The sequence below is a fragment of the Emydura macquarii genome, unplaced genomic scaffold (assembly GCF_026122565.2).
Source record: "Emydura macquarii macquarii isolate MOO-44397 ecotype Brisbane River unplaced genomic scaffold, CSIRO-AGI_Emac_v2 contig_931, whole genome shotgun sequence".
Lineage (NCBI taxonomy): Eukaryota > Metazoa > Chordata > Testudines > Chelidae > Emydura > Emydura macquarii.
The window spans coordinates 117,556-142,413 of NW_027131068.1; the positions used below are offsets into that span (position 1 = coordinate 117,556).

The 24,858-nt window shown below is 64.2% G+C and overlaps 1 protein-coding gene across 3 annotated transcripts; it reads right to left on the bottom strand.

Moving 5' to 3' along the window:
- Positions 1–3,223: 3,223 nt before the first annotated feature.
- CADM4 (cell adhesion molecule 4) lies at positions 3,224–23,214 on the bottom strand. 3 transcript variants are annotated; one of them, XM_067543615.1, is made up of 9 exons: positions 23,093–23,214; positions 9,841–9,987; positions 9,606–9,758; positions 9,353–9,487; positions 8,945–9,106; positions 8,504–8,594; positions 8,046–8,218; positions 3,636–3,764; positions 3,224–3,414 (listed from the first exon to the last, which is right to left on the bottom strand). In XM_067543615.1, the coding sequence occupies exons 1-9, from the start codon at positions 23,154–23,156 to the stop codon at positions 3,305–3,307; spliced, it is 1,164 nt and encodes a 387-aa protein (XP_067399716.1). In that variant the 5' UTR covers positions 23,157–23,214; the 3' UTR covers positions 3,224–3,304. The 3 variants fall into 3 exon arrangements, with proteins under 3 accessions (XP_067399716.1, XP_067399718.1, XP_067399717.1); XM_067543617.1 differs by lacking the exons at positions 3,224–3,414; positions 3,636–3,764 and adding an exon at positions 6,525–6,895; XM_067543616.1 differs by lacking the exons at positions 3,224–3,414; positions 3,636–3,764 and adding an exon at positions 7,132–7,875.
- Between the last annotated feature and the right edge of the window lie 1,644 nt (positions 23,215–24,858).

Genomic DNA, 24,858 nt, shown 5'->3' on the forward strand with positions numbered 1-24,858 from the left:
GGGACTCATGGGGGGGGCAATGTCTATGCTTAGTTGATGCAAATACACCCAGTGTGGGGGATGGGAAGATAATTTGGATGGGGGGATGAAATCTTTATTTTTGGGGTGGATGAGGGGCTTGGGGGACTGAGCTTGAGGGACTGGGGGGGCTGGGGTGGTTTGACCAGCCTGACTCCCCCACAGTTCAAAATCCCCCCCAGGGGAGCTGTTTTGGGGTCTCTGATTTTAGGGGGCTGGGAGCTTCGAGTTGGGGGACGACCCCATTCAAGGTGGGAGGCAACTCCCAGTTTTATAATGGGGGGTTTGTTCTTGGCCCCCCCCTCAAAAATGCAAATCTCCTTCCACCTGCAAACCTCTGCAGAGGTCACCAGAGCAGAGACACCCCCGTCTCCAGTCCTGGCTCCCCGCTGTCCCCCAACTCTCACCCCTCGACCCCACTCCCCTCCCAGAGCCAGGGAGAGAACCCAGGAGTCTGGGCTCCCAGCCCCACCCCCCGACCCCAGATCTGGCCAAGGTGTCCCCCACCCCTTTAACAGCTAAACTGATTTAATTTGCTTTTATTTTTTAATTGGGAACTGTAATCAATATGGTGGGGGGAGGGGCTAGGGCAGCCTGAGCGGGGACCCCCTCATGCTCATTCTTTGCAATCTGCTTTCACCCCTTTGCAATGGGGGGGGCATTAACCCTTTTATCTCCCCTGCGTGTGTGTAATTCCTTTCAGGGGTGGGGGGGCTGCAGTTTTGTTTTGGGGGGAGGGTTAGATTTCTTTGGGTGCTATTGCTTTAAATCTGGGGGATTGTTGTTTTGTGGGCGGGGCCTGGCCCTTTAAATGAGGGTGGGTGGGCCAGGCCCCCTGCATTAAATGTGAGCATTAAAATGATACTTTCCAAATCTAGCCCCCAGTCCCATCTGTGCGGAGCCGGTGCTTGAATAACCCCCCCCCCCCCCCGGTCCAACAGAGGCTCATGGGGCGGGATTGAGGGTCACCAGCAAAGCTGGGGCGGAGCCCCAGAATCTGCCCTTGCCCCTGAACCCCTCTCCCCTCCCAGAGCCGGGGAGAGAACCCAGGAGTCCGGGCTCCCGGCCCCTCCTTGCTGTCTGGGGCCCTGCCCTGTGTCAGCCGTGAGGGAGGGGCGCGGTTGCTGGGGTGCGAAGTGTCTCCCACTGCTCGTGTTCCTGGACACCAAGCCCACAACACAAAGTGGCTCCTGCCGCCGGCCAGCCCAACACTGCTTCCGCAGGGAACGAGCTGCCGGTTTCCCGGCTCTGCCGTCGGGACGGGAGGCTTGGTGGCAAAGGGGCCTCAAAGCGCCGTGGGTGTCTAAACCCCCTGGGTTCCCCCGCCAGCATCCAAGCCAGTCTTGTCTCGTGTTGAATAATGCGGAGGCTTTGAAAGCCCTGAGCCTTAAACCCACCCCGACCGGGACAGTTCTTCAGCCGCGGCGGGCGTTTTATTGGTTCAAACAACCCCACGATTTCATAGTGGCCCCGGGATTTTCCCTAGAAGGAGCCTGTGATTTTTTTTTTTAGTCAGTCCTGTGATTTCTCTCAGGCCGAGTCCTCTGATTTCTCAGCCACAGCCCGTGACTTTTAGGACCCCGACTCACAATTTCTGAGCGACGGGGGTCCGACAAACCAGGTCTCTGCCACCACTCGGGTTAAAAGAATTAATCGGGGAGTTTATTGAAGTATCAAAGGTGGTTAAAAGGCTGACAGATATTTACATATATATTAACTTTCAGGTGGGGGCGGGGGAACAGTCTCGGGGTGGGGGGTGCCTGGTTCCCCCCCACAAAACCCCCTTTCCCCTCCCCGCCCCAGTTATATATTAATTATTATATTTCCCGTTCTTTTCGCTTCTCCCCTTTTTGCGACACAAACGCTATAAAATAAGAACCACGAGCCAGAGATGGGGCTGGGAACCCAACGTTGATTTCTTCTGGACACAGGAGGAGGACTGGGGGGTAGATGAGCATCTGGGGGGGGCAGGCAGGGCAGTTGGGGGGTGTGCAAGAGGATGGGGGAGATGCTCACACTGGAGACTTGGCCCCTCTGGGGTGGGGGGCTGGCTATTTGAGGACCCCTTGCCCAGAGCTGAAATGCAGCCACCTCTGGGGTGGGGCACAGAGGCTGGTTATATGGGGTCCCCTCACCCGGTGCTGGGGGGGAGATATGGGGGGCTGGTTATCCAGGGGCCTAGCTCTCTGGCAGGCCAGGAAGGGGAAGCTCTTTTCCAATTTAAACTGAAGGGGTGAAAGGGTCTGACTGCGCCAGTGCCGGGGCTGGGGGGTTTGCTATGGCACTGACGGTGAGGGCACCCCCGGCACTGGTGGGCATCAGAGGGTCTGGTGCATGGGGGGGAAGAGTGAAATCGGGGGGATTTCCCACCCCTCTGGGCCTATGGGTACCCACAGCAGGAGAGTTCTGGGGGGTGGCCCCAGGCCCCTAGATAATCGCCCCCCCCCCCAGCCCCGGCTCATGGCTCTTGTGCTTGGCGAGGACATCACATGACACGGACAGACAGACACTGATGGACAGAGAGAGACCCTCCCACCTCCCATTGAATACTCATGGCTTTAAAGAAAGATCCAACCTGCTTTTAAGGCCCCCAGGGGACAAACCACAGAGCTGTGGGAGCCCAGGAGGGAACCCAGGCATCCTAGAGCCCAGCCCCACCCTGCTCTAAACCTACTAGATGCCCATGCCCCTTTCAAAGCTGGGGGGAGAACCCAGGAGTCCAGCCCCCAAGGGGGCGTTTCCATCCCCCCATTCCCCATCCAGCTGGGGGACATTTAGTGTTTACAAAACTGGGCCTGCTTTCCCCAGAGCCACGCCCCCTCAGCAAAGGGGGCAGGGCCAGGAACCCCCCCCCCCCATACACACCCACTTCATTCCCAGCCCAATCTGCCCGTAGCCTGTACCCCCCGCCCCCAGGGGCAGGTGGGCGGGGCTTTGGCACTGGGTGGGGTTTCGTTACAGCAGGTGGAGCCTCCCAACCCAAGGGCGAGGTCTTACCGGGTAGGGGCAGGGCTTCTTGTAAGAGGCGGGGCCTCACCACCCAGGGGCGGGGCTTGCGCTCAGGCCTGCTGCTGGCACATAGTCCTTGGTTTCAAAAATTAAACCAAAAAAAAATAATGCCGGGGGTTTGGCCGCGGCTCGATGTTATTGGCTGTTTGCCCAAATTCTCCCCCTCCCCCCCACCCAGCTCTGCCCCCCCCCCCCCCACTCTGGCCCCCCTGGACTCTGATTTCCCCCAACCCCAGTTCTGGCTCCCTGGGCGGTGACCCCCCGCCTCCGGCACGGCTCAGATGAAGAACTCCTCCTTGCGCTTGTGGCTGTCCCCGCCGTTCAGGAAGGCTTCCCGGGCCTCGCCGTGCTCGTCCAGCCCGCTGGCCTCGTGCGTCAGATAGGAACCTGCTGGCGGAGGGAGAAGTGAGGGGCAGGCCCACCCCGTCATCCTTCCTGCCCCCACCCACCCCCACGCAGAACCCCTCACCTGCCCCACCCAGAATCCTGCCCCTCACCCTCCCATAGCCCCACCCCTCACGCTCCCCCACCCATAACCCCGCCCCTTCCATAACCCCACCCCTCCCATAACCCCGCCCCTCCATAGCCCCGCCCCTCATGCCCCCCACCTTTCTGCCGGATGGAGCACCACACCATGGCGATGAGGACACAGATGACGGTGAAGACAAGCAGGGCTAGGATGCCCCCCACGATGGCGTAGGGCACTGAGGTCTGGGCCTCCACGATGGCCCCGGGGTCTGGGGAAGGCAAAGGGGGGTAATGAGGGGGGGCTGAACCCAGAAAGAAGCTGAGCAGCCAGCGGGCCACCTCCCCTGGGCTCCTCGAGCCCCCCAAGACAGCCCCCATGGCCCATCCAGCCCTCGACCGCTCTGCTGGGGCAGGGCCAGGTGAGATACAGGGCTGAGATGCCACCAACTCGCTTCACACACAGGGCCAGTGAGTGAGAGGGGCCCGGAGGACCCCCAAGCCAGCCAGCCCGGGGCTGCGTGGGGCGCACCTAGGGCTGGGAGAGCAGAGGGCTGCTGGTGGGACATGAGGGGCCCCAGCCATGCTGGCTGGGGCCTGGGCATCAGGAATGAGCCGGGGCTGCAGGTCGGGAGCGAGGGGCAGGGGCCGAACATCCCTGTGTGCACCTCTGTACTAATCTGTACAATGTCTGCCTTGGGGTCGCAGCCGCTTTGCTGGTCAGCGTTTGTGACGAAGTTGGGAATTTTGTCAAGCCTGCTCCGGGGCTGTGGGAGAAATTGGGGAGGGGGGTCCGGCCCCCCTGGGCCTTTGCACATCACCCCGAGCCACCTGCTGTTCACGTACTGGAAAGTGCACCAGGGATCCACTCGCTGTATGGGAGAAGAGTGAAGGGCCCTGCTGGGGAATCAATGGTGCCGTTCATATTAGCTTTCTGGGAGAAGCTCACTGAGTTCATGGGCCTGGCCAGGGAGAACTTAGCCAGGACCCAAGGAAGCAGAAGGCCGGTACAGCCGCCCCGTGCGTGCCCGCTCCTAGGGCACCAGGGCCCAGGGGATGGTTCTCATCTTGGTGCGGAGGAAGATGCTACAGGCTGATGGGGACAGGCCCTTTAAGGCCATCAAACAGCTGAGCGAGGTGAGCGCCGTGTAACCAGGTGCACAGCTCCCGGGTGTGTCATGGCAACATGATGAAGTTGTACTGTGCCAGGGAGGGGCCGGTGCTGGCCACGTGTGGCCAGAGGGAGGAGAAGGGGGAAGATTCCCTTGGTGCGTGTCTGCCCTGAGACGGGAGCTGCCACCCACTGGAATCGCTTCCCCTCTGCCCAGCGAACCCGGCCCAGCAGGCAGAGATCAGAGTGGTGCTGGGTTCCTACTAGCCCGTTCTCCAGCCGGCCAGGGCTCAGTAACCTGGCTACCCACCGGGTGCAGACGGGAGCAAACCCTCCCATCAGGTGTTCCCCTTCCTGAGTCACTGGGAAAACAGCCCAGGACCCCGAGAGAGAGGTCAGGCCCATGCTGGCTCTAGGGGTGATCCAGCGTCTAACAGCCCCTGGGCCGCCCTGGCAGTGCTGGTCCCCGAGAAAGACGGGTCGCTCCGATTCTGTGTGGACGATTGGAAGCTGAATGCCATCACCGTGTCCGATGCCCGCCCCATCCGCTGGACGGACAAGATCCTAGACACGCTGGGGGGGTGGGGGGGCTGTTACCGCACCATTTTCTGGATCTCACCAAGGGCTACTGGCAGGTGCCTTGGGAACCAGAGGCCAAGGTGAAATCTCCCTTCATCGCCCCTCTAGGGCAGTTCCTGGTCCTGCCTTTTGGCTGTAAGGGGGCACCAGCCACCTCCCAGTGCCGGGTGGGTTGATTACTGGGGTGGAGCACGTTGCCCTGGTGTACAATGCTGGTATCTGTCCCAGGGGAGGAAGGTGCTGGGTCCCCTTGAGGAGGCAGGACTGACTGTAAAGACTGGAACGGGTACAGGGGGAGGGGGGGTGCAAGGGGTTGTACCTGGGCCCCAAGGTGTGAAGCAGCTGCCTAAAGCCCGAGCCGGCCAAGGGGGAGGCGACCCGAGACTGGAACAGGCCCAGGCCTAGCTGGGGATGGCAGGTGCTACTGAGGTTTGTACCCACGACAGCCCCCATGGCCCAGCTGTGTAAGGTGGAGCCAGGCGAGGCGGTCTGGCCCGCGCAGGGCCGGGGGCTCGCTGCGCTCTGAAGGAGGCTCTAAGCCAGGGGCAGCGCTGGTAAAGCCAGACAAACCCTCCCTGCTGTTCACAAGCGCCTCCGACCCCGGGCCAGGCGCGGTGCTGATACAAGCTGCTGCTCGGGAGCCGAGACCCTCCCCTCGGGAGCCGTCCTGAGCAAGACGCTCCTGCCCCGGGAGCAGAACTAGGCGGCCATAGTGAAGGGAGGGGCCTGGCCATGGCAGGGGGGGGGGGGGTCTTAAAAGCTGCAGCTGTGTCTGTTTGGGCAGCACGGTACCGTGGGCACAGCCTGCTCCCCTCACCGGGCTGCACCAGCTGAGAGGGTAATGCCGGGCTCCTGCTACGGAATGTGAGACACGGACGGGGGCCGGGCCTGTGAAGGGAGGAGCCAATCTTACAGCCAACACTGGCTCCTGCAGAGGGACCCTGAACCTCCCCAGAGCACTGGCTGAAGTGACCCCACACAGGTCAGATGCGAAGGGTGAGAGGTGTGACAAAGGGGGGGGATTTGCTTGATGTTTTGCCTGACTGTGTGTGCCTCAGTTTCCCTAGGGGCAGCAGGTTAACACTGTGGTGGGACAGGGGGTTGGTTGTTGCAGGGGACCAGCTGTGAGCTTGCCTAGAAGCCGGGACTCCCGGCGACCCCCCATCTTGGGAGCCAGCCAGTTTTAGCCAGTCGAGAAACAAAGGGTGGAAGAGAGAGGGCCCAGGGGATCTGTTTGCCCCGGGAAGGAGACAAAGGATGGCGGCGGGGCTGCTGGGAAGGGGATATGGGACGAGCGGCTGGAAGGAGGTGGCGGGCGGATGGGGAACAAAGAGCAGCCTGAAGCACTGAGCCCCTGGATGCAGGACACCCCCGAGGGACGGTGCTGAGACTGTCAGGGTTCGAGCCCTGAGACCTGCCTGTGCTGCGTCCAGACGCACAATGAACCTGCTGTTTTATGCCCGCCGAGAGTCACTGCTGCTGAGAGATCGGGGGGCCTGGCTCCCTCTGGGCGGAGGAGTCCCAGGGGCCCAGATCGAGGGGACTCCCCCTGGAGGACCACAGCGAGAGACAGGCGGACTGAAGGCTCAGAAGTGCGGTGCCAGGGCCACAGGGCCTAACCCCAGCTAGCGCGTGCAACCCATGCGGGGGCTGTCACACAGGAGGAGTCCTCCCAGGGGCCGTGCGAAGCCGAGAGTCCGTGAGCGTCCTGTCCTGAGAAAACGTGTGACAATGCGTGTGAAGTTACAAACGCTCCCTGGCCCCGACGGCGCTGTCTGCACGGGGGTGAAGGCAGTGAACTGCATCACTCCAGGGGCGGGACGATAGGAGGGTAGCAGCTGTAGTGTAGACCTGGCCTAAGGAACGGGGATCTAGCCAATTTGCATTTGAGCAGCAAACAGAGCCAGCCCCTGGAAGGGTGAACAAAAGCTCCAGCAGGTGAGGAAGGACAGCAGGAGGCAGCCTCTCCCCCAGGCCTCTGATTCAGCAGTCAGTCTTGTCCAAGGAGGGGACTGACACTATAAAGCTGAGGAAAAACACCCCAAGGCCGCCCTCCTCTCTGCACATCGGCCGCAGGGACAGGGAAGCAGCCGGTACGCAGCAGCAGGAGTCTAGCCGAAGGCGTTTGGCCTGTGAGGCTGCAGAGATGTGAGAAAACTTTGCTTTGAATTTAACCCAGTTTGCCAAGCACGACTCCAGCTGGGGTTTTGCCTGGTTTTGCCGGAACCATTTGGTGCCTTGTTTCCTCAGACTCACGTAAAATCCCTTTGTAGCTAATAGCCGCATGGGACCGTTTGACTCAGGCTGCACACTGGGACTGAAGTGCCTGGGAAAAGCTGCGTACGGTAACTGAATCTGGGCGTGTTTATTTCCATCGCTCAGGCAACAAACCCATAGAAACGTGCACTGGCCAGGAGACGGTGGGATGCAGGTTTCTGGGCGAAGCGTTGGGGTGAGCTGCAGCGCAGTCTAGGCTGGAGACGGGCGCAGCTCACACAGACAGAACTGGGAGAGACGGAAGCCTTGTCTACACCATTCAGTCAAATCGAGGTGTAATTACAGCTGGTTTGCATGTCCACTCTGCCGGCGGTGCACGGCCCCCAGGAGTGTTGGCACCTCCAGAAGGTTAGCGGGCTTACAGGCTGGCGGGCACCCCACGTTGCAGGACAGGGGTGATATGGATCCTCTTTGGTCTGGATTGTACACAGGGCATGACATGGGGCACCGGCCACGCTGGGGGGGCTGAGGATTAGGAGGGGCACTGGCCATGCTGGAGGTGGTAGGGGGGCTGCAGGGTCGGGATGAAGGGGCGCCGGGGGGCTGCGGGTCGGGAGTGAGGGGCGCCGGATCGGGGCGTGCTTACCATAGACGACCAGCACGTACTGGTCGGAGGCGCGGCCGTGCTTGTTGGCCGCCTGGCAGGCGTAGGTGCCGTTGTCCAGCAGGCTCAGCCCCGGCAGCGTCAGCACCTCGCCCTGCACGTGCGCGCGCTCGGGCAGCGAGTCGTTGGCCCGGCTCCACGTGATCTCTGTGGGGCTGTGGGCACAGAGACCGGGGGGGGGGGAGGGTGAGCTGGGCCATGACCCCAGCCATCAGCTGGCCCCGCACCAAGGTGATGGGCAGTGACACTGACCACACGCTGATGCAGGACTCCTGAGGCCCCACCCCACCGTATCCCAGCCTCTGGGAACATCTGGCGCTGTGAGCTTCTCCCCAGCAGTGCCCTGGCCGCAGACCCCGGCGCTGCGAGCTTCCCCCCCAGCAGTGACCCAGCATGCCGACAGTGGCCCCCAGCCCCACAGCCCTGGGCAGGTCACTCACAGCGGGTTGCCGTTGATAGAGCAGGTGAGGAGCAGGGTGTCGCCCTCACGCAGCACAGCCTGGCTGGGCTGGATCCGCGCCGTGGGCGAGTCTGCGGGAGAAGACGAGCCTCTGACAATGCGGCCCCAGCACAACTCACCCCCCGGCACGACATGCGCCCCGAAAACGACACCCTGCAACACAACAACACCCCGCACATCGGGGCGGGGCCCAGCCCGCCAGAGCTGCAGCACACAGCCCAGCGAGGCACCCTCACCGTGCGCCCGCCCCCCCCAACCCGCCCCCCCGCATACCCACAACACACAGCAGCCCCTGAGCCACCGCCACAGCTCCCAGCCCGGCCCCACATGCGACCGACGTGAGGAACACGACCTCCCGGGGCAGCCCCCTCGGCAGGCGCTCCCTGCCCCCCACCCTCTCCCCGCCCAGCCCCGCACTTACACTGCACGTCTAGCACGTACTGCGTCTGCTTCCGCTGCCCGCGCAGGGCGGGGTGGGTGGCCTCGCACGTCACGATGGCGCCGTGGTCCCGGCGCTCCACCCGCAGCCGCACCGTGCTGCTCACCCGGAAAACCTTCCCCAGCTGCTCCCGGCTGCTGAGTCCTGCCACGGTGGTGCCAAGGGGTGAGCGGAGCCGCAGCGCCCCCTTTCCATGCCCCGTTCCCCACCCTCTCCCGCGCCCCATTCTCCACCCCCCAGGGAGCTAGCCCCGCCGCTATGCCCCTCCAAGCCCCATTCACCACCCCCTAGCCAGCCCCACCCGCCCGGGGGGAAGGTCCTGCATACCTGTCCCCATCCCCAAGCCAGCCAGCCCCCCACCCCCCCCCAGCAAAAGCCCCACCCCCTCACCTCTCAGCTCCCGCCGGTCCCGGTACCAGCGCAGGGTGGCCATGGGGCGGGACCGGGGCACGATGCACGTCAGCTCCACCTCCCCCCCCTCCACCGCCTGCTCCTTCACCTCCACCGTGGGGTTCTCGGGGGCCACTGCAGAGACACAGGGGGGGAGTCAGGGGCATCACTGGGGCTGGGTCCCCCGTCCCTTCCCAGAGCCCCTCCCCCCTGGGGCAGCCACCCCTCCCCGGCCCCCAGGGTGGCGCCGCACCCAGCACGGTGAGCAAGGCGATCTGGTGGTGCGTGTCATCCGTGTACAGCTGGCAGAAGTAGCCGCCCTCGTCTTCCAGCTTCACGTTGGAGAGCAGGATCCGCACCTGCTTCTGGGTGAACTCCACCAGCTGGAACCGTTCGTCCTTCAGGGCTGCGGGGAGACAGACGGACAGGGCTCAGCAGCTCCCCCGGACCCCCCCCCCCCCCCCGCCCCCTGGCCGGCACCCTCTTACCCCGCGTGCCGTTGAAGAAGAGCGTCTGCCGGACCGGGTTCTGGATCACCACGATGGAGCCGTCGTACCGGTGCAGCCGGCAGTTGATTTCAGCCACACCGCCCTCCACCACCGTCATGTTCTCTGTCTGCACCTCCTGCGCCAGGGCTGGGTGGACGAGAGCGGGCGTCAGGGCCGATGCTCCACATACGGAGCCCAGCAGCACCCGAGCGGGGCGTTGGTCTAGGGCTAGATGGTGCTGCCCCACCCCACATTCCCAGACAAGGGAGACGGGGAACTTGCTGCGGCGGGAGGGCACGACTGGCTTAAAGGCCAAGCTCAGCGCATCGCCATCAGCGGGGCACCATCAAAGGGGGGCACGTGCCAAGTGAGGGCCAGGCTCAGTGCCAGGGCTGGGGCTGGGTGGCATTTCCATTCGTGACTTGGATCACGGCTGGATCTAAAACCTGCCGCGGCACCAAGCCGGGAGGGGTGGTGGCGACCTGGTGGGCAAGATCCGGAGCCACAACAACCTCGACACACTGGAGAATTGGGCCGAAACCAATTCACTAAAGACAAGTGCGAAGTCCAGCCAGGGGGAGGGAAAATAAGACACCTGGTTGCCAAACGGGGCATCGCCGGGCGTCTGGCTGGGAGGGAGCCGGGCACCGAGTGACCGGGAACCAGCGGTGCCATACTGTGGTGAGCAAGGCTGAGACCGGCTGGGGGTACTAATGGGAGTTTCACACGTGAGACATGGGAGGTGGTCGTCCCGCTCTGTTCAGTGCTGGGGAGGTGCTAGCCGGACGCCTGGGTCCGGTTCTAGGGCTCGCACTTCAGGGAGGAAGGAGACAGATCGGAGAGACTCGAGAGAGCACCACAAAAGATCCAAGGTCTAGAAAAGCCAACCTAGGAGGAAAGGTTAAACTGTGGTCCAGAGAAAAGCAACCTGAGGGGGAGCTGATAAGGCGGCCAACGCGTCAGGGGCCAGGATTGCTTGTTCTCCATGGCCGCTGATGCGGGACACACAGTGCTGGGTGTTAGAAATAACCAAACAGGTTGTCCCAGGGGCGGAGTGGGGAGATGAAAACCTTTATTGCCTGCTCGTTCCACCTCGACGCCGTGAGTGAGCAACGAGGGGTTACTTTACAATTCTTTTATCCACAACGGTCTGTAAATGTATACATTGCCAGCAATACCCCATAGACTCTGATTTGGTTACACTGACACCTATAAAATGAATATTAACAACTACACGATGAATATAATTATACCCACCCGTTTGTTGTTTACAGGATTATTGCACAGAGCACAGGCACATCACCTTAAAACCTATAAATTTTATGCTAACGTTCTTTGAAGTAAAGGCATGCCAGGGGGAGAAGGAAGATAATGCTTTCTTCCCACCAAGGCCTTGTGCAGGAGTGGTGATAGACTCATCCCCTGAGCAGATGGCCGGGAAGGGAGGAGAAAAGAGATAACAGACTAACTAGAATTCCCACCAATTAACAGAAACAAGGTTTGCCCGTGCCTTGACCCCGTTCCCTGTAGCTTAGGCCTGATCACTTGTCCAGCTTTTAACTCTTTACTCTCCTACAATGGGCACAATCCGAACTGGGCAGACTGAGCTTCGACACGAGGAGGCAGCACTGGGGAATCGATTCTGGCACCAGCCTGATGCTGGGGGGTGGGGAGAAGGGGTATCTCCCCCCACCCACTCCACACACCTCCTGGTTAGCAATGACAGCAGCCCCAGGGAGGGGAACCCCCATCTCACACCATCCCCCAAGCACCAGGGGCCCCGGCCTTCCCCCAAGGAGGGGATCCCCCTCCCCAAGATTTTGTAGAGGTTTGTTACAGGTGACATGGAAATAAGGGGTGTGGCCTATACAGAGAAGGTGGGGCTAAAACATTCTTGCTCCCCAACTGGCCAATAAGAGGCCAGGGTTGGTTCATGCTGTTATTTCAGCCACTTGTCCGTCCCCCAAAATAAACCCCCCCCCCCCCATAACTGTTGTGTGACCTTTGACCTCTACCGTGAGGCCACTTCCTGTTTTTGGCTTAATCCCTCCCCTCCCCCAGTGTGTACACAGGAAGTCAGTCCTTGGGTCACTTCCTGCTTTGCTCCCATGTGGCTGCATATTAATCGGCGTCAATAAAAATTGCTGCTGTCGCACACAGCTGCCTCCTCCTAGCGCCATGTCGACCCCGAATGCCCACTGTCCCTCAGCGCCACGTCGACCCGAACGGCCGCCCTGCCCCCGGCTTCGACCTGAACGGCTGCCCTTCCCCCAGAGCCATGTCTACCCCTGCTGCCCATCCTGCACCGCCACCTCGACCCAACGGCTGCCCTTCCCCCAGCACAACACTGACCCGAACGGCCGCCCTGCCCCCAGCGCCACTTCGACCCATATGGCTGCCCTCCCTCAGCACCACATCAATCCAAATGGCCACGCTTCTGCCGGCGCCACGTCAACCCAAACCGCTGCCCTGCCCCCAGCCCCGGATGGCTGCCCTTCCCCCAGAGCCACGTCTACCCCTGTTGCCCGTTCTGCACCACCACGTCAACCAAAATGGCGGCCTTCCCTCAGCACTGTGTGAACCCAAATGGCCACCATCTCTCCACGCATATTGACCCAGATGGCCGTCCTTCCCCCAGCACCACGTCGATTCAAACGGCTGCCTTCCCCCAGCGCCACATCAAGCTGAACAGCCAGCCTTCCCCCTGCACCACGTCGACCCAATGGCTGCCTTGTCTCTTCAGCATCAGCACAAACGGCCGCTCTCCCGCTGGGTAAGGTCAACCCAAATGGCCGCCTCTCTCTCGCTGGGCAGTGTCAACAAAACCGCCATCATCTCCCTCTCTCCAGCGTAAACAAACAAGGCGGCTCCATCGCGCTCTCCGCCTGCCAGAGAAAAATGGCTTCCACGTCCTTGTGGAACATAAACAAACATGGCTTCCCCTCCGCAACGTCAAGCAACACGGACGCCCGCTTTCTCCCTCCGTGCAACAAATACGGCTGCCCCGCAGGGCCCTTCACACAGGTGTCTGCCCCCGCGCTCGCTGCACCGGCAGCACAAAATCGGCCACCCTGGCCCACATATACAAAACCAGCTGCCAGCTCACTTCATCCTCTAGACTACAAACATGGCCGCCCTCTCTCGGGCCAGACGGACAAACGTGGCCGCCCTCTCTCGGACCAGACGGACAAACAATGGACATCCTCTCTTTGCACAAGAAACATGGCCGCCCCTCAGCAACATGAAGGAACATGGCCGCCCCTTGGCAATCTGGACAGGAATGGGCATCCATGCAAGGGGATGGGGTCAGGTAGGTTAGAGCAGAGGGGGCTGGGAGCCAGGACTCCTGGGTTCTATTCTCATAGATGAGGTGGGGGTGCCCAGGGCTGAGGGTCTGGAGTGAGGGGCACTGGCAGAGCTGGGAGGCCTGCAGGTCAGGAGTGCGGGGCACCAGCAAATCTGGGGGGGCTGTGGGTCAGGAGGGAGGGGCACCCACAGAGCTGGCGGGGGAGGGGGGCCCTACGGGTGTTACTGCTCCTTTAAGACTCTTGATGTTTTGTCTCCTCCTCCTTTACATCATAATGGGTCGTCATGGGAACGGCTCTGATGAGCTGGTGTAATCAGTGGGGGGTGGTCGATAACCAGGTGTGTGGGGGAGGCTGGGGGGCAGAACTGGGGATGGACAGGCTGGGAGGTGGTGATGGCAGCGGGGGGATGGGGAGAAACCCCCGAAATAACCATGAGGGCCTAGACTCCCCCCACAGTCCATCCCCCCAAATCGCAACTGCCCCCCACCCCGCCTCCATCAATGAAGGATTGTGGGAAACCCCCAGGCTGATTAGGGGCCCTGTCCCGAGAGTGTTCGGGGTTATCCCCTCCACACATTCCTCCACCCCCATGGCTGGGATTGGCCCCCTATCCGCTACCCCACGCTCCCCATGCCACCCCACCTCTGCTCTGGGACACCCCCACCCCCCACAGCCCAGGAGGGGACATCACAGTCCAAGGGGCAGTTCCCATCATGCCCTGCAGGGGGCGCTGGCAGCATCTCCCTCCCCTCCCCCCTCCATTCAGCCCAGGCTCATCATGTGTTGCCATGGCAGCCGGCCACCGCAATTTGCATATCCAACTCCTTAAATATTTGGCTAAGGCCATGGGTGCGGAGGGGGGTTGGGCAGAGATCCGGGGCCTGGGACCCCCATGGCTCCTCCCCACCGGGCCGGGGGGCCATGGGGCAGGGCTCTGGAGGGGGGCTGGGACTGGGGCTGGGGGGCTGAGGCAGGGCAGGAGCGGCCAGAGAAGGGGCGCCACAGAGGCAGGGAGGGGCAGTGCCAGAGCAGGGGGGACGAGCGAGGGCCCCGGCAGGACGGGCCCCGCCACCCCCTCATTGATATGCCAGGCACGGCCCCACGGCGACCGCTGAACAGAGCCAGGGCCTGTCCCTCGGCCGGCCCCATTCACAGCCCCCCTACGTAACAGGAGCGTGGGGTCTCAGCCCGCTCCAGCCCCACTGAGCTCCTTGGCCCCAGCACTGAGCACAGCCTGTGCGAACCCCAGCTGCTCCCGGGAACGGGGGCCGGGAGCCAGGATGCCTGGGTTCTCTCTGGTGGGCAGAGCAGGGCCCCTGGTGCCGTAGGTCACCCCCCTTCTCCCTGGGGCGCCTGCTCCCCGGGATCTGCCAGGCGACACCTGCCCCCGGTCACGGGGCAGCAGCACGTCCACCCGAACCCGCCCACGGGCTGCCCCACGGGACCCATCAAGGCAACACCCACCCCACCAGTGGCCTCCCCACAGCCCCCCACCAACTCCCGCTCCCCCTGCTAGCCCCCCACCAGTGCCCACGCCCCCCAGCCAGCTCCCCCACACAGCACCTCCCCATGGGAGAGGCTGGGCTGGCGTAGCCAGGCCCCCCATGCAGCTGTCTCCTCACCATCCCAGCCATGCCAGCTAGGGTTGCCGTGGCAACACCCCCATCGCTGGTTGCTAGGCACCAAGACTGTTGGACTCCCTGGTGTGTGGAGGGGGGCGGTTTATTGCTGTGTCAGCTCCTTCCCCAGCCGCCCCCCCCCCCCCCGCAGGGTCTCCACGGCGACCGCAGCGCAGCCAGCTGTGACTGTCAAGGTCATTCACGCCGCCAAGGTCACCAGGCCCCCTGCTCCCCCAGCGCCCCTCACTCCCCACCCGCAGCCCCCCAGTGCCCCTCACTCCCGACTCGCAGCCCCCCCAGCTCCACAGGCACCCCTCACTCCCCACCCGCAGCCCCCCAGCACCCCTCACTCCCGACTCACAGCCCCCCCAGCTCTATGGGTTCCCCTCACTTGCCCCCCGCAGCCTCCCTCCTCAGGGCTAAGGCCAGGCCTAGCCAGCCAGGGGCATATTCTGGGCTGCTCCCTGCATGCCAGGGTCAACAATGGGCCCCCCTTCTCCCCACAGAGAGAGGAATTGTCCCAGATCCCCCCCGCTCCCAGCCCTTCCCCCAGGGGGAGAACGACTCCAGGGACAAATCCTCCCGGGGGCCGACCCAACCCCCAGAGCCGCCCTGACCTGCGGCTCCCATTCACTGCCAACCACTGCAGCGCTGCCGCCCCGGAGAGTGGAAACTGAGGCACATGGCACCAGGTCCCGGCTGTTGGACCCAGCCCAGCCCTGGTGCCGTCATGAGGGGGGACTAACCACCCCCACCCATGGGCCCATAGAGAGGCCTGGGGGTGTCAGCCCCCCTCCTCCAAGGGCAGATTCCTTAGGGGGAATTTGGGGGGAGACACTGGTGCCCCCGTGGGTGGGGCCCTGACCCACACATTCCTGCCAAGCCAGGAGCGCACGCCACTGCCCACGGAGATGCCAGGATGGGGACAGACAAAGGGCCTTTGTTTCCTTGCCAGCCAGCTCCCTGCTGCTGCCCGGACGCCTGGGTCCCTCGTTGTGGATCAGCTGCTTGTGCTCCCTGTCAGACTCCTCCCTGCCCTGGGTCCCTAACTCTGGCTCAGGCCCCCCAACGCATGGGCCAAACCAGCCAAGCAAATCAGGGGGCTCACCCCCTCCTGCCCGTGTCCCTCATTCCTGACCTGTAGCCCCATGTGAGGTCTGGGAGGGATGGGGGGGTCTAGTGATTACAGCAGGGAGCCAGGATTCCTGGGTTCTATCCCCAGCCCTAGGAGGGGATGGGGGGCCAGTAGGTTAGAGTAGGGGGGGGCTGGAAGTTAGGGAAATGAAGGCCCCAGGAGAGCAGGGTTGGGCTAGTGGGGGCTGGTTGCCATAGCAAGGGGCAGGGCAGGGCCGGGGGAGGGGCTAGTGCCCGGGGGAGCTGGCGCCGTGGGGTGACAATGGCCCTTTCTCTGCCGCCTGGTGGGGATAAAAGCCCCCTGTGCGGTGACACAGAGCCGCCTGTCAGCCCCGATCCCTGCCGCCTTTGTTGCTCACATAGGCCGTCTCCTCCTGGTACAGCCCCCGGGACACGCTACTGGGGAGGGGAAACTGAGGCACAGACCTCCCTCCCACACCAGGTGACCCACAGAATAGAGCCCAGAAGTCCTAATTCTCCCCCCCACCCCAGCTCTAGCCCCCCGTCATACACAGGAGCTGGGTGATTTCACAGACACCATTTCATACAGATACAAAATTCCCTTTTAATTCCTCACCGAAACAGCCCCCGCACCCCACCCCAGAGGTGGCTGCATCTCCGCACTGAGCAAGGGGTCCCCGTATAAGTGGTCCCTGCACTCTGCCCCGGAGGAGCTGCACCCCAGCGCTGGGCAAGTGGTCCCCGAAGACGGCAGCCGTGTTAAGTAAGAGCTTGCCAGACCCGTCAGCGCCCAACCTGCCCTCCTGGCAGCTGGTGGGCGAGCGACCGTCTATTTCATCTCTGCGCGAGCGGGGAGACGGTGCCAAGGTGGGGGAGCCAGGGCTCTCCGGGGTAGGGAGCTGGCGCTGCAGAGTGGCACAGGTGTGGGGGCAGCACACGCCCGCCGGGCACCGGCCCAGAGACGATTTCATTAGGGAGATAATTGGGACGAACGCAGGCAGCCAGCGAGCCAGACCCACGCGCCAGGATCTGGCAGCGGGCACGGCTCCTGCTGGGCGTCACCAGGAGCCCCCCCCATGCACAGCCAGCGCCCCCCCACAACACCCCGACAGGAGCCCCCCAGGGCCAGCGCTCCCCAGCTCCACACAGCGTTCCCTGCTGGGAGCCCCTACAGACAGCCAGCGTCCCCCCCACCCCCCACAGACAGTTCCCTTGCCAGGAGCCCCCCTTCAGACAGACAGTGCCCCACTCCCCACAGTGCCTCTGCTAGGAGATGCCCCAGAACCACTGTCCCCGTCCCACCCCCCACAGCACCCCCACCCCCATCCAGCACCCCCCCCGTTCCCCACAGCACCTGACAGGAACCCCCCCCGAGCTAGCATCCCCACCCCCCACAGCCAGTGCCCTTGTCAGGAGCACCCCACCCCCCAAGACAGCCAGCACCCCACCCCCCCAGTTCTCCATCCCAGGGGGCTGAAGGCGGAGTGCTGAGCCGCAGCACAGCAGGAAATTCGTACCCAACTGCCCCATGGCTGACCTGGTGTCTGTGCCCCCAGCCTCCGCAGGGGGAGAATCTCCTGCCTCTGCCTGGAGACCCCCACCCAGGTTTCTGCTCCCCCTTTCCAAGGAGGGGCTGCTAGGGAGGCCGGGGGCAGAAAGTGAGCAGGAAGGAGCAGGCGGCTGGGGGAGCTGGGACCGAGGGCTGGCCAGGCTGCGGGACCCCGGCCAACAGACAGGATTTGCTCAGGAAAAACTGGGGGGGGGGGGAGGGGGAAATGAAGGAGAAAAGGGCCCAGGGCCACACAATCAGGGACAGAACCCAGGAGTCCTGGCTCCCAGCCCCCCGCTCTAACCACTAGCCCCCACTCCCCAGTGTGAGAAGCAGGTGGCGGGTTTCCCAGGTGAACGTTACAGCTGATGCTGATACAAGTGGGGGAACTGGGGGGAGAACAGGGGACTGTGCCCCCCAGCTCCTCGCTGCCCCCCATGCAGGCTGAGCCTCCTGCACTGAGTCGGGCGGGAGAGGGAAATGGGCTCGTTACAGCCCCCAGACCTCTGAGCAATAATGCAAAGCAAGCCCTGGCAAATGCAGGGGTGTCTGAGACTGCGGGGGAGGGGACCCCAGCTCCACAGGAGGGGAGGGGCAGGGCAGGAGCCAGCAACTGGGGGTGGGGGACGGAGTGACTGGTGGCACGGATCAGACTCCACCATCAACGATTCCTGGTAACAGCGCCGGCGGGAGGCCGGGGACGGCCAGGCCTGCGTCCCCCAGACACCCAGGATTGCCACGACCCCCACGCCTGGGCCAACCCTGGGCCGTGGAACAAGGCTCGTCCCCAGCTATGGGGCTGCCAAGAAGGGAGGTAGAAAAGGGGGTGCTGACCCCCCAAACCTGACAAGGGAGTGTCCCCAGAGCAGCTGTGGTCAGTAAGGAAGGGGGGGAGGAGGGAAAAAAATCTATCAGCAGGATACCCAAAACCCACACGCAGACCTGGGAGAGAACCCAGGCGTCCTGACTCCCAGCCCCCCTGCGCTGACCACGAGCCCCCACCCCGCTCCCAGCATGGGGCTGGAACCCAGGCTTCCGGCTCCCCAGGCTTGGCGCTGCCCCCAGCAGGTGACAACGGCCAAAATAAACCCGCTTGTGTAAAAGCTGCCGACAGCCGCCCCACGCCAGGCTTGTGGGCTGCCCCCGAGGTGGCTGACCGGGGCATGGGGCGGGAGGGGCGGGGAGGAGGAGCCATGGTGCCTGCTGGGCATGGGAGGGGTGCCAATGCAGCTGGGAGCAGGGGGCCCAGGTATGGCCAGCCCCCCGGCCCCTGCCTGCCACAGGAGGGGAACCCCCCTCGCCATGGCAGCTGCCGAGCTCTGGGATCCCCACGCTGGGGGGCTGCATAGCCCTACAGGGAAGCATGAAAAGTGAGTGGGAGGGTTTGGGGGGCTCTCCCTGGGCAGCCAGCACCGGCCCTACTGCGGCACTGGGGGTCTGTGCTGCAGGGAGTGGGGGGGGGAGGCTCAGCGCCCCTTAGCACTGGAGTGTTAACTTCACCCTTCCAGCCAAAGCCCAGCTCAAGGGCAAATTTTAACTCAGACTCCTTAATTCCTCCCCCAGATCCCCCCCATTCACCTTCAGTCCCTGATCTATTATCTTATGGATTGTTGCAGAGCCACCCCAGAGGTGGCTGCATCTTGGTGCCAGGCGAGTGGTCCCGTCTGCAGCATTCGGGCCACAGGGGACATCGGTTACTCCTGAGCCAGCTCCGATCACTCCCATGGGACCCTGTCTGCCCCCCACGCCAGGCTCCTGCTGGCACCCATCCCTGGGGAGGGGCTGGGTTCAGGCCTCCCTAGCACTCCTCGAGGGCCCTGGAGGTGACCCACAGCGCTACCAGCCCCCCGCCCCCTCCCACGGCCGAGGTGAGGCCCTAGCAGGGGGTCCCCAGAGAGGGGTCAGCCCCCAGTCACGGAAAGCAGCTGCAATGCTCAGGCTGGATAACGGGGGTGTGCGATAATTCACAGCAAGAGAGAGCAGGGGGGTGGAGGGGGCTGGGAGCCAGGACTCTGGGGTTCTCACCCAGTTCTGGGAGGGGAGTGGGGACTAGTGGTTAGAGCAGGGGGGCTGCAACGATTTGTCTAGTGGCGGGGGGCCGAAAGCCAGTGAACCGAACTGTAAACCCTGGAAGTGATGGAAACCACTTTGAGCCAGTGGGCGAGGGGGGGCATTCAGGCTGTGAAGTACCAGTGGAGGGGGCCCTGTTAACCCAGGCCAGACTGCAGGCATTATACACCCTCCACTTCCCTTGGCCTCCTGACAGGGGGGGGGCACCGACAGGCATCACACCTCCAGTGCCCCGGCCCTCCAGCTTCAGCGCCAGGTAAGGCCTGGCCAGTGTTTAATCTGAGCCAGGACCCAGCTGTTCCTGGTCCCCCACCTTCACCACCAGCCCAGCCATTCCTGGCCCCCGCACCCCTCCCCAGCCATTCCTGGCTCCCCCCTTCCCCGCCCCGCCCAGCCATTCCTGGCCCCGGCCCCCCTCCCCCGGGGCAGCACCTCAGTTATGAATGTAAAAAAGTTGCTTGAGCCCCGTCCCTCTGTCGTTACAAATTCGACCCTGGCCAAGAGAGAAGGGGAGAGGCAGGGACCCTCCCCTAGGATGGGGGCGGGTCTGAGATCCTCTCCCCACGGCAAGGGCCTGGAGCCCCGGCACTGGGGGGGGGGGGAAGAGATACACTGGAGGGGCCACACAGCACCAGGCAGAACTGCTTGGGCGCGGGGGGGCAGCTGTGATCACAGGTGGGGATCACGGCTCAGACCCTGCCAGCCACACGCCTTCCCCGCTCCTGCCCCCCCCCCCCCCCCCAGTCCCTCTCCCCTGGCTAGTTTCAGCCCCAGCTCCAGCCCCCATCCTGCGTCAGGCCCAGGCCAGCTCCCCCCGCCCCCCGTTGATGGGGGGTATTATCTGAATGGAAGGCGTGTTAGCAGCAAACTTAAGGAGCCACTGCTAATTGCTGAGGGGGGGAGGAGGCTCAAAGGTCATGCACCCCCCCGCCTGAGCCTCAGCCACTCGCTGGCCCCATAGGGCCACGAGCTGGGCTGCGAAGGTGGCCACAGGGGGTGAGGCCAGCAGATGCTCCGCCACTCCCCACCCCCAACAGCCACAGCCCCCAGGGCCTCAGGCCGACTCACGGCCAGCTCACTTCCTCACAGCCCCACGCTGGGTACGGGCAGAGTGGTGCCAGTGATGGGGGGCGGGGAGCCAGGACGCCTGGGTTCTATCCCCAGCTCTGGGAGCAGAGTGGGGGCTAGGGGGTCAGAGCAGGGGGGAGCTGGGAGCCAGGACGCCTGGGTTCTCTTCTCTGCCCCGTGCCCCTGACCAGCTGGGTGACATGGGCCCTGCCATGGGTTGGAAGCTGTTTGAGGGCAGGGCCTGCCTGTCTCTCACCGTGGGTCTGGGCAGCCCCCCCCCCCGGTCTCAGTGGCACCTCTCAGCCCCATGTCGGGGGTTGGCGGGCAGGTTTTGGGGACAGCGGCTGTCTCCCTTGGGCCCTGAGGGCTGGGACACCGGAGCGGGGGGCGGGGGCAGGAGGGTTGCAGCCAGGGGCCCGAGTCCCAGGGAACCAGCTCCCCATGGAGGCTCCTCTGGACTGGCAGCACCCAGACCCCTGCACCCCCTGCTTCTGCAACAGCACCCAGAGATCCCAGCACCCCAAACCCTGCCCCCGCCAGGGCCACAGACACGCTGTGCTGGGAGAGGCAGAAATCGGGGGGCGGGGGGCACCAGTCACTTCGGCTGTCGCAAGGGCAGCAGCCCCAGGGCCGGGCGAGCCCCCCGAGTTAATGCTGGCTCAGCAAGATAAGCGCCCCCCCCCTCAGCTCCAGCCCCCCTTTGCATCACAGCCCCCCCCCCCAACGCCTGCGTCTTTCAAACGCCCTCTGGCCCCACCAGGATTTTCCCCTTGTGGCTGCAAACGGCCCTTCCCCCCCACAGATATCTGGCAAACCCCGAAGTGTGTGTGTGGGGGGTAGGCTTCTCTGACCCCCCCGCGGGGCTGAGCCCCGGACCCACAGTTTTCTGCCCGGGGCCTCCCCGCGAACCGCTGGCTGCAAATTCCCAGGAATTTCTCAGGAGCCTCCAGCTTCAAACAATAAAAGGGGGTGACACCGAGGGGGGGGGGACAGCAGGGAGCGGGGGCGCTGGGTTGATCAGCAGCGGCCAGCAGGGTCCCCTAGAGGCCAGGTTCGAGCCCAAGGTCCTGCCCCAGCCTCCCCACCTCCCTCAGAAACAAGGCGCGGGAGGGATGGGCCCGGACGCCTGGGTCCCAATTCCTCCTCCCTCCGCCCGGTTCGGCCCAATGTAAACCCCCGGGGAGAACGGCGGAGATGAACACCCCCCACCCCAACGCTCCCCTGCCCCCATCTCAGGGTCGCCTCCCGGAGCCGCGACTTGGGGGGGGGGGATTTCAAGGACGATTCGCAGGACGGGGGGGGGGGGCGCGCACCCCCGGACCCCCCCCGCGGCCGTGGAGCGGGGCTGGCCTCTGGAGGGAGAAGCCGCCGGTGCCCGTTTGCCCCGGCCCGGGCCAGGGGAACAAAGGCGGGATCGCTGCGGGGGGGGTCCGGGGGGGCGCCATTTTCCCCTTGCTTTTTCTTTCCAATTTCCCCCTTAATCGGATATTTTCAATTAATCCGTCCCGGATTTCAGGCACACACCGGGCTGGGGGGGTTGCAAAAACAAATCGCGCCCCCCCCCCCCGGCCGGGACAATAAAAGCAGGAGCGGGGGGGGGGGGGGGGGAAACGGACGAGGGGCTGCTCTCGGCCCCTCTCCCACCAGCGAGCCCGTCACCAGAGGAATCGGAACCGAGGTCCGGGGCGCAAACAGCAGCGCCGGGCCGGGCCGGGCCGGGCCGGGCCAGCGGTTTAAAAACGGGGGGCGGGGCGGGGCGCACGGGGGGAGATGCCGGCGTGAAGTCGGTGCTCGGGGATACCGCAATAAAGCGGGGGTGCACGTGGGATGGTGCAATGAAGCGGGGTGCAACACGGGGGGGCACAGGGATGGTGCAATGAAGCGGGGTGCGCGGGGTGCAATACGGGGGGGCACGGGGATGGTGCAATGAAGCGGGGTGCGCGGGGTGCACGACGGGGGGGCACGGGGATGGTGCAATGAAGCGGGGTGCGCGGGGTGCAATACGGGGGGGCACGGGGATGGTGCAATGAAGCGGGGTGCAAGACGGGGGGGCACGGGGGAAGCTGGCACGACGCGGGGGGGCCGCTGGCACGATCGCTACGGGCTCTGAATGCTAAACTGGCGAGAGGCGGGCTGGGGCGGCGAGCGAGGCGAGGCTGGTGCTGAGCCCCAGGCCTGCCCCGGGGGGGGGGCACGCAGGCTAGTGTCGGGGCGGGGGGGGTCTCACAAAGCGGCACCGCTGCAGAGCGCCACGCGCGAGCTGCCCCTTTGTCCCGCAGCTGCTGCACACGTCAGGGTCACACACGACGCGGAACCGGGGGGGGCTGAGCCGAGAGCCCCTCGACAGCCCCCGCGGGGCCCCCCCAACTCCCGCAGCGCGCCCCTGCAAAGGGGCCCCGGCCCGGCCCAGACGCTGCCCCCCGGAGCTGGCTGGGGGGCAGGAGAGCCACGCACCTGCCATGGCTAAGGGGGGAGGCTGCGCCCAGCTCTGCAGCAGCCTGCGGCTCCCCCCCTTTGTTTCCCCCCCCCCCCGGACCCCTTACCTCGCTCCGCTGCCCAGAGCAGGACCAGCATCGCCCAGCCCCGGCCCCACCGCGCCGGCCCCATCGCACCCTCTGCGCGCCCGGCCCGGCTGCACCTGCACTGGGGCTGCTCCAGCTTTAATGTATGCTAATGAGATGCAAGGGGCCGGGCCAATGGCAGCCGGGAGGGGCCCCGGGAAGCTGTTTACAAGTCCCATGCGGGAGTGGGGCGGGAGGAGATTTAAAGGGACAGGCCGGGCGTCGCCCCCACCCCCACCCCGCCCCTCTGCCCCCTGGCACCATGACAGTGGGTACAACGTACAGCGGTTGGCTGGCAGGCCGCTGCCCGCCCCCACTGCTGGATGGGGGCCTGGGGTGTTGGGGGGCTGTTCTCCCCCCCCAAAATAAGTGCCCCCTCCTGGAAAAGCAAAAGGGGCTCTTCAGATCCATAGCAGGGGGCAGGATCTGCTTTCGGGGGCCAAGGGGCTTCTGCAGCCGGGCAGGGGCAGGAGTCTGTGATGAGAGGAAACTGAGGCACAAAGAGGGCTAAAGTCAAGCAGCGAGGCAGCAGCAGGTCTGAGGACAGAACCCAGGAATCCTGGCTCCCTGCCCCCTCTCTAACCACTAGACCCCATTCCCCTCCCAGAGTCAGGCCTAGAGCCCAGGGGTCCTGGCTTCCAGAGCAGTACTTTCATTAGTACGTCTAGGAATACGATTTTGTCTCCTAGTTAGGACCAGGAAGGGAGCCAGGACTCCTGGGTTCTCGCCCTGGCTCTGGGAGGGGAGCGGGGTCTAGTGGCTGGAGGAGGAGAGAGGGCAGAGCTGCACCGCTCTAGCCCTGTATACCTCTGGGATCGTGCCCAGGTCCCCTGATCTGTCTGTTCCATGGGGTGGGGGAAGCGCTGCAAATGGCAGGTTTGGGGTGATCTCTGGGGCGATCGCATGGGGTGTCCATTGCGCGGGTTTGCTGTGCCTGACCCTGTGACTGTTACTTATTCTTGTCCTGGGCCTGGAGAGCTTCTGGGAACTGATGCGGGGCTTGAAGAGAGAGTCCCTAAGGGGGAAATAAGTTAGGGTTCCCCATCTGAGATCAGGGCCCCCTCGTGCTGGGCGCTGCACAGACCTTCCAGACCAAGCTCAGAGCCCCACTGTGCCGGGCACACTGTGCTGTGGTTATTCCCTGCCCCGCAGGGCGCATAGGGGGAGGATTGGGGGTGTGGCCAGGGTGCCCTGCACGGTGGCTATTTTCTGCCCACCCAGGGCCCGTAGGGAGCAGACCAGGGCTGTGACTCTAATGCTCTGCACTGCGGCTCCCCGGGGCCCATGGGAAGCAGAGCGTATGTTAGAGCAGCCCCGAGGCTGCTCTTATTTGCCCCAGGGGCTGGGCAGCAAAGCCAGCTTTGTCCCCCGCCCCCTGGCCCGGTTCCAAGCGTGGGACTGAAGTAAAGATTGGGCCAAGTGCCCGACTGCTGGGGGCACCGGTGCCCCCCCCAAACACCGCATCTCCTGCTTCCTTCAGCTGGGCGAGCGCCGCTTTGAGGCTGGGGTGGGGCCGTCACATCCTGGCTTGGTCCCAGCCCCCATACCAGAAGCAGCTGTCACGCCTGCGCAGGTCTGTCCCCGGCATCAGCAGCCCCTGGCCAGGCTTGTCGCCCTGGGCTGATGCCCGGTGAAAGGACTCCGGCTGGTGGCAGCGTCTGGCAGGGGGCGGCAACGTAACAGAGGAGCAAAGATGCGGCCCACCGAGGTTTGCAAAGGCAGCTGCAAACAAAGCACCAAGTCCCGAC

Excerpts from the sequence above, each read along its gene's own strand:
- CADM4 (XM_067543615.1), bottom strand. The coding sequence starts at position 23,156 with ATGGGGCCGGCGCGGTGGGGCCGGGGCTGGGCGATGCTGGTCCTGCTC. Across the intron at positions 9,759-9,840 it reads CTTCTTCAACGGCACGCGGG|CCCTGAAGGACGAACGGTTC; the intron begins GTAAGAGGGTGC and ends GTCTCCCCGCAG. Across the intron at positions 8,595-8,944 it reads GTACGTGCTAGACGTGCAGT|ACTCGCCCACGGCGCGGATC; the intron begins GTAAGTGCGGGG and ends CTTCTCCCGCAG.